Source organism: Sparus aurata, chromosome 12 (assembly GCF_900880675.1).
Source record: "Sparus aurata chromosome 12, fSpaAur1.1, whole genome shotgun sequence".
In the NCBI taxonomy this organism is placed as follows: Eukaryota; Metazoa; Chordata; class Actinopteri; order Spariformes; family Sparidae; genus Sparus; species Sparus aurata.
Genome location: NC_044198.1, coordinates 25,347,104 through 25,359,879, shown reverse-complemented (window position 1 = coordinate 25,359,879; position 12,776 = coordinate 25,347,104). Strand labels below are relative to the sequence as shown.

General features: G+C 44.8%; 1 protein-coding gene across 4 annotated transcripts in view; it reads right to left on the bottom strand.

Moving 5' to 3' along the window:
- The window catches only part of myo18b (myosin XVIIIB), a 45,470-nt gene extending 33,220 nt beyond the window's left edge, over positions 1-12,250 (bottom strand). For 2 of the 4 annotated variants that reach the window (XM_030436233.1, XM_030436235.1), the window contains exons 1-12: positions 12,090-12,250; positions 10,749-10,904; positions 6,089-6,235; positions 5,492-6,001; positions 4,500-4,563; positions 3,636-3,748; positions 3,392-3,559; positions 3,071-3,281; positions 2,847-2,989; positions 2,667-2,767; positions 2,260-2,323; positions 805-949 (exon numbers count right to left, since the gene is read on the bottom strand). In XM_030436233.1, coding sequence (XP_030292093.1) covers positions 805-949; positions 2,260-2,323; positions 2,667-2,767; positions 2,847-2,989; positions 3,071-3,281; positions 3,392-3,559; positions 3,636-3,748; positions 4,500-4,563; positions 5,492-6,001; positions 6,089-6,235; positions 10,749-10,787 — 1,705 coding nt within the window. In that variant the 5' untranslated portion in view covers positions 10,788-10,904; positions 12,090-12,250. Of the gene's footprint in view, positions 1-804; positions 950-2,259; positions 2,324-2,666; positions 2,768-2,846; positions 2,990-3,070; positions 3,282-3,391; positions 3,560-3,635; positions 3,749-4,499; positions 4,564-5,491; positions 6,002-6,088; positions 6,236-10,744; positions 10,905-12,089 lie in introns of those variants that run through there. The other 2 variants (XM_030436234.1, XM_030436236.1) reach the window with 2 other exon arrangements.
- Positions 12,251-12,776: the final 526 nt, after the last annotated feature.

The window sequence follows — 12,776 nt, the reverse complement described above, 5'->3', positions numbered from 1 at the left end:
TTGTTGTTGTCATGGGGCAGAAACACTGAGCAGACAGAGGTGGAGACAGCAACATAAAGAAAACAAACAACAACGGGCGGGAAGCGGAGAAAATGTGTTTCCTGTCAGGATGAAGTTGTGTTTGTGTTTGATGAAGGAAGCTGACAGAGAGAGAGAGTGGAGGACAATATTCTGACTGAATTATTCTAGTTTCTAAATGACTGAATGTGTACGGGACGTTCATACTGATAAAGGTTAATAAGCCATATCGTTATGAGTCACTTCGAACGAGCTTAAACTGGTCGTCTGGAGTCTGACGAGGAGGAAAAACATCTAAAAGACTTCATTTCAGGTGGTTGGGCACGTTAATGGACATTAGCACGTTACCCTGAACACTGTTGAGGGTCGAGGAAAGTAAAATTAAAGTTCTGGAGCACAAAATTAAATGTATTATCAGACTTTTCTCTTCTCTTCTGATTTTGGGGGGTGACTATATAATAATTTTACTTCTTTGGGCCTCAAAAAGTTATTTAAATGACATCGTCTGAGAAGTTTAAAGGGGAAATGTCTCATGAATTAAACATGTTAAATGACCAAACTAGTAGACGCTGCAAGTGTGCTTTTAATTTGAAAATCCTACTCTATAAAGTAACTGGTTTAATAGCCGTCAAATTGAGTTAATGGAGTAAAAAGAACATTAAAATAAAGTTATTATAGTATCCTGTGTCAACAAGTGTCCCTCCAGGTACAGAAGGACTAATGTGTGTGTGAGTGATGATGCTGATGATGAAGATGATGATGATGATGATGATGAATCAGTGCTACCTCTGCAGGCTCCTGCAGCTCCCAGATGGTAAATACCAGCCAGAACATGCCAGATCGCCTTCTGCTCGCTGGCTGAGAAGCCGAGCGTTTCCATGGCAGTCAGCAGCTTGGTGAAGGCGACGGACGCTCGCTGCTTCTCCTCCACCTATCAGCAGAGAGACAGACAGTGAGGGGGGAGGAGGAGGGAGGAGGGAGGAGAGAGGAGGAGAGAGGAGGGAGGGAGGCTCTGAAATCAGCCACTTAATAACGTGGAAGAACAGCTGAGTCACATCTCGTCTCCGTCGCAGCCTCAGAGTCTCCTCGCTGCGTGATTTCACCTCTTCGACTATCATCTTCGGCTCATTTCTTTCATTTTCGTTCCTCCAGGATTTCACGCTTTTGCAACGTAACAAAAAAAAAAAATGTTCCCAACTGCTAAATCTGCTCGTTGAGATTCATGCCGATGGAGAAGTGACAGTGTCAGACGCCGTGAGGAACAAAGTCTGCTGAAGCGTGTTTCCCACCAGCAGAGGTGGAATCAAGCTCTGAACTTTGGGTTGTACAGAGACGATCGTTTCAGTCAAACACAAGCTTCAGCTCCTTGAATGTGAAGTTTTGCCGCTCTTCTTTGTCATTCGGGACAGTTAATGAAGAGTTTTTTAATTCTTAGTCAGTTTTTAGTTGTTTTAGATGTTCCAGATTGTAAGAATGAAGTCGTCAGGGTTATGGTTAAGTCAGTAAGTTTATAATCTTTGCCACGTCAAAGGTCAGTCCGTCTCCACAAACGGCTTCCTCAGAGGCAGCCGACATAAATACAGACTCGGGAAGAATCAACCGAGTCGAACCAGAAACCACTGCGCTCAAATCTGTACATTTCTACAATACTTTTGGTTTACATTACATCTAATCACATGAGCTGACTGGAGCTGGATGTCAGGAGGTGGAGGAGGGTGGAGAAGTTACAGCGACCAAGTTCAAGACCGTGTTTCAACATTTGTAAGTGTCAAACTAAAGGATATTTTAAAGGAGACCTCGGGACAATCTCCAGCTGTGTTTGTGGCGACCAAAGCGGGTATTTTAAGACAAAACATGATCTTTTCCTCTCCATAACAGAGTCGCCAGATCATAAACACAGTTGTGGCAATAATTCAAATCCAATGTTTGGCGTAAAAGTGTAAAGAAGAGGAAAATGTTTGAGATAAACGACTGAAATCCGTCTCGAATGCGTCTAAACTTCGCCTCTTTAAAACCCTCCAGCTCTCCGATCAGCCTCAGACGCCTGATGTGACTCAGCGTAAACGTGTCTGATGACTGTGCGAGATTAAGATCCGCTCTTAAAACTCCACTCAGTGTGATGAGACTCTCCGTTAAACCGTGATTAAATGTCTTTATTTACAGCTGTGGTTTTGTGTGTGTGTGTGTGTGTGTGTGTGTGTGTGTGTCAGAGGTCAGGCGGCCTCCTGAGGTTCGCTGTACCTTGGTGGGATGAACGATCCCGAAAGAGTTGGACTCTGGAAGCTGATGCAGCTGCAGCTCCGTCCTGACGGAGAACAGATGAAAAGCAGAAAGAAATCCTGAGTTATCAGCTCGTTTCCTGCGTAAATACATACAATAAATCTGCCTACAATACCCAGAATGCATCATGCAGCTTCCTCTGGAGCCACAAAAAGCTTTAAACTACTTTTTCACACATGCAAAAAGTCCGGAAAACACTTGGACTATCAGCAGGGATGAGACACGTTCTCTATCGGTGCATCGTCACTTCTTAGAAATGTAAATATGAAGAGAGGTTCGGCCATATTTCAGTAAAATCAGAAACCTTTTGGGAGCTCAGTCCTGCAGCAAACACCTCGACTACCAGCTACCTGACTTCTGGTGCTTACCTCATCTCTGTGCTGATTCCCGCCAGCATCTGAGAGAAGACCAGGAAGTTACTCTCTCCTGGAGTCGTGTGACAGACCTTCCACTTGTCCAGCATCATCGTCTGGTTGGAGGAAGAAGACGTGAGTATCGTATCTGTGTGTGTGTCGACTGTGTAACACGTGTTTGTGAGTGTTTCGTGCCTGTAGGTGTCCAGCAGCAGCCTGACCAGCGTGGTTAAAGTCCAGAGAGAAGACCATGGCGAACCGAGACGAGGCGTCGCTGTGCTGAGAGCTCACGCAGCCAAAAGACTTGAGGACGGTGAACATGGCCTGAACTCGCTCCACTGGAGGGGGGAACAGAACAGACGGGTCAACCATCTGCAGAGAGGGTGGACATGATGGATCTGCGCAGCCGCCGTACTCACCGCTCATCTTCTCGCCGGTGGTTCCGGCTAGTTTGAGGAGGGCGTGCGTGAAGGCCTGGCACGCTGTCGTCTTACCGGTGCCGCTGCGTCCAACAGCACAGACGCTGTGGTCTCTCCTGGACCCGACCATGGACACGTAGACCCGTTTGACCAGAGCCGCCAGAGCAGGAGGAGCGTCCCACACTGACTCCCCTCGCCGAGACTTGGGAGTCTGAGAAGAAGAAGAAGAAGAAGAAGAAGAAGAGAGGATGGAGGAGACAGAGGAAGTTAAAAACAGGCGTTTTTCAAATGCAGTTCTGAATGTGGATCTTTTGACGTCACCTTGCTGTGCGCCTGGATCGGAGGCCAGAAGTTGACCAGGTTCGGTCCGGCGTGTGTGAGCGGCATGCTGGCTTTAGCTCGACTGGTCAGAGTGTGAAGGACTCCACATTCATTGACGCTCTGCAGGTCGCTCAGATCCTCACAGAGGTCGAGCTCTGACGGGTTACACTGAGGAGGAGACACGGTCAGTCCTCTGAAGTGACAACAGATAGAAAAGTTATATTTTTAAAAAGCTCTGATGTACCTTTTCAATCTCGTACTCTGTGACATCGTGCAGCGAGCCGTCGGTCTGCAGGCGGACCCTCACTCGGCCTTCTGGGAGTTCAGGTGTTCCCTCGTCGGGCTTCAGCTGAGTGGCTGAAACGAGAACAAACCAACCAGTACAGGTGTGTTTACAGGTGTTCTTCTGCATGTGTGAAAACAGAAGTATAAAGTCTCTTGTGGCTCCAGAGGAAGCTGAACGTGATCTAATAAACGGCCTCCAGTGATGTCACTCAGTGGCTAAGTTGCATTGTGGGTAATGTAGGCATCTAACAGTGTCAGAGCAGTCTAAAAACAAATGATTAAAGTCTGCTGTGTGTCTGTATATTAATGTCTCTCTGGGCTTACTGTATAAATCTCTGATCCCTGCATGTTAAACATCGGGGTCGAGGGTCGTTAACCACACGGAGGACTAACAGGATTAGAGCAGAGCGGCGAGTATCCGCATGGACGGACGATGAAACGAGCAGATGGATATGAGGCGGGTTCAAGCAGCAGCATCAGTGAGTCGGCTGTAACTAACATGTAACATGATATGTAGGTAATATAACAGGCTGAGGGATTACTGCAGACTGTGTGTGGATCAGCAGAGGACTCCGCTAATCCAGCGCACATCATGGGCTGAATGACAGAGGCGATTTACACGTTCATACTACTGTGACCGTGAGCAGCAAATGTGGATTTAAAGATCTGAGTTTGGATGTTTTTCTCAACAAAATCAAGTCTGCAGACCTCGAAAAAGCTTCTTGTTGATCCACACTGTGCAAGTAGAACATCGTGCACTGATCAACTCACCTGTGATCAATAGTTGTGTGTGTGTGTGTGTGTGTGTGTTGTAATGACTCACCACGGCAGAATCCGTCCTTGTGAACGTACCACACAGTTCCAGCTTCGTACCAAACATCCTTCACCTGAAGGACGAAACAACAGAGACGCTTTACAATGCTGGTTCTCGAGTCTTGGTGAAAACATGACAGACGTCTGTGCGTCACGTATGTTATAAAATGCTGCCTTGTGTTGGATTACTGTCTTTATCAGCTGGAGAAGGTAAAGGAAGAGTTCGTACACTTATTTGTTGTAACTCTCAAAGAAGTCACTGCTCCCGGCCTTTTTTTACTTTCTGTTTGTTTACGTTTAGTTTCTGCACAGATTAAATACACAGGATATAACAAATAACACGAATTTGGCCCAGCTAGCTGATTACACCTGTTTCCAGCATTTATGCTAAGCTAAGCTAACAACTGCTGGCTGTAGCTTCATATTAACTGCATAGAAACGAGATCGGTGTTGTTCTTCTAACTTAACTTTTGGCAGGAAAGCAAAGACGTGTTTCAAACAAAACAAAAGGGAATACAAGTATATAATTTAGCTTTTTATTTTAATAAAATGTAGTTGTTATTGTTTCTTGGGCCACTAAATAAAAAATGATGCTTTAAAGGTGCACTATGTTGAAATTCTCCACCACTCTAATTCAAACAAACAGAGGGCAGCATCACTTGAGTGAGCGCTAACTGCTGCTAACTGCTGCTAACTGCTACTGTCTTTAGCTAGTTAGCCCAGTTAGCCGTGCAGCTAGCAATCCACACTGCGAGCTCAGAGCGGAGTTATGAAAACGAACACAATATGTGTCTTTGATTTCTTCACATTTTGCTAATAATTTTTGCATTTTTCTTCAACATATGAATTACATTTCTTACATATTGGACCTTTAAAGCCACTAAATTGAATTAATCTGTGTGTGGATGCTTCTTACAAGCAAAACAACTTATTACTTAACAGTAAAAAGTCTTATTATTATATTTATTATTACATTAACATGGCGACAACATGAACACGTACCTCTTTCCTGTCATGCTCAGTTATCCTGGTGTCTGCTTGCCTTCCCTCCGGCTCCTCTCTCTTCTCCACCAGCTTCACCTCCTCTTTCTTCCCCACCAGCTTCACCTCCTCTTTCTTCCCCAGCTGCTGCTTCACCTCCTCCTTCTTCCCCACCTGCTTCACCTCCTCCTTCTTCCCCACCTGCTGCTTCACCTCCTCCTTCTTCCCCACCTGCTTCACCTCCTCCTTCTTCCCCACCTGCTTCACCTCCTCTGTCCTCGCCTTCTTCTGCTCGGCCTGTGACGTCTTCTTGTTCCTCTCTGACCTCACGTCCTGCTGCTGCGGCCTCTGTGGTTCTGGTGTTACTTCCTGTCTGGTTTCCTGTTTGTTCGCCGGGTCAGGACTGAGAATGTTCTGTCTGGTGCTGATGAGCTGCTGCTCGGACCGGAGGGCCATCTCGGCCTCGAGGATCGGAGGAGTCTGATCCGGGAGGAGGAACTGCTGCACCAGGTTGTCGCTCAGTTTGCTCGGCTGCAGGGGAGAAAAAACAAGAAAGGAATCTGAAGGAAGAAGTTCAACATGTTGGGAGTTCAACCGGGCGACTCTGACGTCACTCACTGCTTTCTCGTCTTTGACCTCCGGTTCTTTCTGTTTGGTCTCCTTCTCGGTCTCTCGGACCAGCTGTTTGAGGAAGCCGCCGGGCAGCGCCGACAGAGGCGGAGGAGGAACGACGGCTGCAGCCACCGGCGTCTTCTCCTCCTTTATCTGTTGGTTCATCAGACACAAACAGCAAAGTCACTGTGAGATCTGAGATATACAGGAACAATAAAATAAAGACGGCACATGCACACAGTCACGTCTGTTAAAGCTTCACCAGAAATTGTTAGTTTTTCAATTTTATTCATGCAGTTTTTAAAATATCTGACTCAGAGTTTTGTGCTTCCATCCATCCTGTTAAAGAGAAACACATTCTTTAATCAACTTTCTATGATTGATGCACTTTTCAGACACAATGTCTGCCAAGTTCTGATTGTTCACACTAGAGATTTCCTCTTTTATTTTCCTTTGTGGCTTGAAGTTGGCCGGGCTCGTTTGGAAAAAGATGATCAGGACGCAACAACGTATGAATGATGAATGTGAAGATGTTTGTTATCTTTATTTGTTGATTGATGCATATTTAGTCAAGAAGAATTCATCTTAGAGAGACTTTACTGCAACAGCGTCTCAATTAATCTAGAAAACAGCTGGTGAAGAAAGTATTTAGCAGCTGCAGCTAAACAAAAACAAAACAAATTTACAAAATACAAAATCATGCAGTTGTTGTGTAACTTTTACTTGTCCAGAGACCAACTCTAAATAAACTGGGAGAAAAAATAATTTGAAAATATTCTTAAAAATACCAAATAAGTCTGGAGTTCCCCCTAATACGCTACTTTTCTCTTGTCCCACACTGTTGGTGACCAAATTGAACTCCAATAAAAACTGTCAAAATGACATTTAAATCTACTTTCTTTTGTATTGTTCTGTTCATAGATGTCACTTGTAGATGTAGAAACATCTTTTTAATAAAACATGATGTTTTAAATAAGTATTATTATGCAAGAAACCCGTGTCCAACAACTTGCATGCAACCCTGTTACCTTAAACTTTTTAGCATGATAAAAGAAGAAGAAAAGGGTTCGCCGCATGATAGACAGGAAGTGACATCATCAAACAGCAAAGGTATGTCCTCTCTTATATTTTTCATATTTTTATAACATTGTCACCTTGCTTGAATGTCTCACTTTACCTCACACAACCCTGTTGTGCAAATTTCCAGAATAATATACTTTAAACAAAAACTTTACTTGTTTACTTATGTGAGTTTGTCATCTTGGTAAATGCTAACAGCTAGCTAAACAACTAGCATAGATTTGTGAGAAAAAGCTAAAATTGTTGGTAACAGGGTTGCAAATACAAAGCACATATCAAATGAAACATGTAATACAACAAATTGATTGTTATTGATGAATATGTAACAGAAAATTGTTAAATAAAAGGTGAATTTTTGGAAAATTCCGAAGCCTAAATGTCCTCCGATTCTGGAGTGACCCTGAAGCCGAGCTGTGACGTGTATCCATCCAACTAGACACACCTGGTTCATAAATTCTCACACGTTAAACTGTCTGCTTCGTAGAGGTAAGTTAGCAAATATGATATTTTGCAGGGCAGCAACGCGTTCAAAAGCAAAGAGACCTTTTCTTGACTTGGCTACATTTTCTGGTGGTTTGACAGAAAGTGGAGTAAAGCCGCTCGTCTCCCGACGGAGTTTTAAAACCGTCTTCGGCCGTAATAATCATCCTGAACTTTTCACAGGTGAGCACAATTTCCTGAGTCGTCCGGCGAGTCCCCGGCTTTATGAGACGTGTGAGTCAGCGGGGCCGTGACGTGAATCATCGGAGGAACAAGAGGCGCCAAACAGAGACGTGGCCAGAGACCTGACATTTAACTAATAGGTATCACCTGCTGACACAATAGGGAATATCATAAAGGTCAGCGTAGGACAGCTGCTTCGCATTCTCAGACCAGCTACAGTGTGAGAAAAACTTTGAGAAGAAACTCGAGAAATGTCTAAACTCAAATTAACTGCGTGTGTTTGGACTCCACGAGTCCCGCGAGTCAGTGATGTCATCACGGCACAAAGGGAGACATAACAAATACTTCAAATTTAGATTAACGTCTGAAACTAACGCAGGATTTTTCCGACTGTGTATCACGTTGTTTTCAGCACCAGAACCATTAAAACCCATCAGCTGTTTTTATCATTCCCCTCATAAAAGTCTGGTCCCGGAGCCAGATTTAGACCAGGATCCACTCGAGGGTGCTTCAAGAGGCTTTTATCCTTTCTGGTGCCGGATGACTAAAACCGGGAGAGAAAATGTGGCAGCCGAGCTCGCAGATATTTAAAAACCTGCACTGGAGTTCTGACCCGTCGTGAACTTTGTGTCAGAACTTCATCAGAATAGATTTCAGCTGAGAGTTTGAAACAGTGGAGGAACTAATATTCAGACCTGTGTGAGGTAAAACAACACTAAAGATCATCTTTGCTCAGTTCAGTGAACTCAGATGTTGAGCTGGTTCAGCTGATTAGTGGCTAAAGTGAACAAACTTAAGATATTTATTATATTTATACGGTACGTTTGCTTCAACGTCTCATGGTACCGTAACGACTTTAGAAGAAAAGACACCATCACCAGTTTTCTGTGCTGTATTCTCCTGTTTTTTATCTATATTATTACCTACAACATGCTGTAATATTATCTACACTAGATTTTTGGTGGTTTTATAAAGAACTGAATGGTTTAGGTCTACGGCTAAGTTCTGAACCGTCCAGACGTCTGAGGTCTTCAGGCGGTTCTGGTCCGCTTTCAGCCCCTGAGAGTCAAAACTAAACGTGGAGAAGCAGCGTTCAGTAGTCGACCTTTACTCTCACGTCTCGTCTTTTTTAAACACTTTCTATTTCAGCTTATTTCTTTGATGTTTCTTGACGTCGTTCACATGTTTTTAATGTATTTTATTGTCTCTTAATGTGATTTTATGACCCTGTAAAGTTCTTTGCGTCGCCTCGTGTCGTACAAATAAACTCTCCGTACAGTTACAGTCGTTAAAGCGTCGTACTCAGCATCGTATCTACATCTCTTTTTCTAGAAGCGCTTCTATTTATAAATGTAAACACGTACGTAGTTTAATGCAACTTTTTATCATCTGCTCTGCTTGTATTTTATTCTCTCTCTCTACAGTGTGATATTTCTGTAGAAGGAGCTCCTGTATCGTACAAACTTCCCCTCTGAGATCGATAAAGTGTTTCTCATTCTGATCCAGATCGTTTCCTGATAAACTTCACTTTCACTCTGATATTTTATCTGCAACCTGAGCTTGAAATCTCCCGAGAAAACTGAAGGCCGACTGGTGATCCGGTCGCTCTACTTTGTGTTTTATCAAGTGGGATTATTGTTGGCAGAGTTTCCATTTTTGCCTCGGGAGACAAAACGTGGCTTTATTCATTCATTCAGTCCAGAATGGAGATTTTCACGCTCAGTAGTCGAACAAAGTATCTTGAAAGTGATGTTTAAAGGGATATTCCGGTGAAAGTTTAGCTAGAAGCTTAGCTGGATTTCTATTGGGAAGCTAAAAACAGATTTCAGCTCTCCTCCATCAGCTTCCGGGTCGGGGAAGTCCCGACGCGACGATTACCGAGTGCGGTTAGAAATGCTCAATTCCGTTCTTTTCCCTGTCCGCTCTCGATAATAACTGTTATAAACTGGCAGGTAAGACACATATGAACTTTGATTGCTTTTCCATGGAGTCATAATCATACATTTTCATCCATGAGCCGTGGAACTCTACTGCACTCGGTAATCGACTCGTTGGGACTTCCCGTCAACAGGAAGCTGCTGCAGAAGAGAGGTAAATTTAGTCAGCTTTTCAGTAGAAATCCAGCTAAGCTAGCGGAGGTTAGATGCCCCGGACTATGTGCTGAGACCCTATTTGTACTGTTGCTGAAGTTTGGTGTTGTTCTGAGCATTATTTGTGGCTTTTTGGTGGCGGTTTATATTTGGATCCATTTACTGCAGTGTATTGTTGTCGTGCGGTCGTTTCTGAGGTTGATAAAACTCCGTAAATTAGCGGTCTGCTAACTTGATCTCTCGAGAGGGAGTCTAACACAGTTTCACGGTGTGTTAGACCATGGATTAAACTTACACCGGAATATCCCTTTAAGGTTAATCGTGTAGCGATATATCGATACGTATCGATTCTGAAGCTTTAAAGCGGTTTTAATTCTCACTTTTCGCAGCATCGACACACCGAAACTGCAGCAGCTGCTCGAGTGAACTGACTCTGCTGTTTTTCATGTCATTATTCTAGACTGAGCCGTTAGACGCAACCAATCTACGTCACGATGTCACGTTGAAGCCTCTACTTCCGGTTTAGTCTCTTGTGTGTCCAGTGGACGTAGAAAAGCGGTACGCTGAATGCATCGACACAAACATCAAAACCACCAAACACCGATGACGGTTTGTGTCTTTAAAAAGCGTCCGACTCGTCCGCAGAACATGCAGCATGAGTCACACACCGATCACGGCCACATGTCAGGATGATTCAGGGTTAAGAACAAAGCGTCCACTCACCATGTAATCAATGCAACACACACACACACACACACACACAGAGGGGCATGCAGTCAAGATTATATATCAGATGTTCAATTAACGCAGCATGCAGAAAACTCTGCACCTCCCTTCTGCTCCCACAGTTTTAAGCGTGAAGACAGTGCCATGGTGTCACAGCGGGAGGGGGGTGATGGGGGGGCGGATCAGGGCTTCAGCCAGATGTGATGTCAGCGTGATGGCGTGTGTGTGTGTGTGTGTGTGTGTGTGTGTGAGAGACAAACAACCTGACGATGGAGAGAGAGACAGTTAGAAGTGAAGACAGAGAGGAAGCGGTGGAGCTTCAGCTGCAGCGATCTGTGACGAGACGCGTCACAACATTTCAGTCCTGAAAGTCTCGCCGGTGCGTTTTCACGTCACTGAGCCGCTCTGCGTCCACCGAGGCGTCGTTAACTCGTGATTCTGTTACAATCAAGTCTTCAGGACAGACTCACACTCTCTTACAATCTTACTTCTGTCAGCTTTAAAAAAAAAAAAAGGTCTTCAGGAGAGAATATCAGACTTGAATTCACCCGATTGTGAGAAACACGACTGGAAATGAATGATGCGGCTGCTGGAAACTCAAATGATCAGCACATTTAAAAACGCTTCACACAAACAGGTGAAGTTCATGACACCGATTATCCCAACAGCCTCTTCCAAATATCCCATAAAGTTCCTGGATGACTCAGAAGTTCCTCAATGTTTTCTGATACATAAATCCAACAACTCACAAAGTATTTTTACGTTCTTTCTCTGGTTTTTCTTTCACGGCTTCCAGCCGGACCTTTCACACGCATTCATTCCCGTCTGCTTCTCACGTTTCACTCCACAATGTTTTCAGCTTTCTCTTCTGATCGTGAGGAAGGCGAGCTCGGATTTAGTGTTTGTCTCATTTTGGTGGCATGTACCTCGCCACATTCAGGGCCGCGATCGTCCCTGTAAACAACTCGTCGGCTTCACCAAGGGGACGACGAGTCAGGACGCTTTCTCCTCACAGCAACCAAACACAGAACGAAGCTGTTTCTTATAAAACCTGAATCCACCGGGTTAACATCTAAAGTTTAACGATTCGAGTGACACCCTAATCCTGCAAAAAAAGTGACACCACAGCTCCTGGATGACCAACAGAACTTCACACACATGACTGGACACATTTATGGACCCTAATGAGCCACCGGAGACAGAAAAACACTCTCCACGGTGAACAAAGAGGAATCAATCCAAGCATGAAAACCAAATGTTCCAGTGAGGAGGAAGAAAGCGTCTGAGCTGGTGTGATAGTCGCTCTGAGGCCAATGTCAAATCACACCCCGGTTACTGTAGCACACAAGGCCTCCTCGCTCGCTCTCTCTCTCGGGCCTATAAATAAAAACCTACAGAATCTCATCACGTCTAGTCCGTCTGCACACACGACACACACAGCAGCGTACCTCGGATTTAAAAAAAAAAAACGTCAAGAGCTCAGAGATCCAGATGGTTAATGGCAAAAAAAATAGAAGTCCTGCGAGGCCCCGAGAATGAGAATCCTGCCGTCACACAAACACAAGCACAGACACACACTGAGGCCCCCCGACAGACCCGAGTGGGGCAAGTAGTCAGAAATAGAGTGACACACGGTGATAAGCAACACGGCCGGGCTGACAGACGAGTCCGCTATAAATATCTGCAGGAGCAGGAGAGGGAGCAGGAGGGGGGAGGACGGGACGCGACCCTGTTTATGGAGATCTGCCGGGTGGGAGATCAAATGTGGGGAGAAAGAAAGGAGGGAAGTTAGAGAGATAAGAACAAATAAACTCCTCAAAATGAAACTTGTTTTGAACATCATCAGCTGTTTTTATAAGGTCAGTTTCTGTAAAGGTGGAGGTGCAACAAGAGGAGGAGGAGGAGGAGGGGTGTTAACGGACGCCGGCTGTTCCGACATGAGACACAAGTGCACATGTGCAGATCTGCAACACATCAGCTGTCCGGTTTGATTGACAGCTGCAGCTGAGGGAGAGAGGGGGGGGGGGGGAGGAGGAGGGGGAGGAGCCTCCTGGTTACTGTGAGGAAGCAGCAGCAGCCCTGTATGTGTTTATACACAGTGCTGTAGAAAGTACTCCAAAGTATTTGATTGTAAA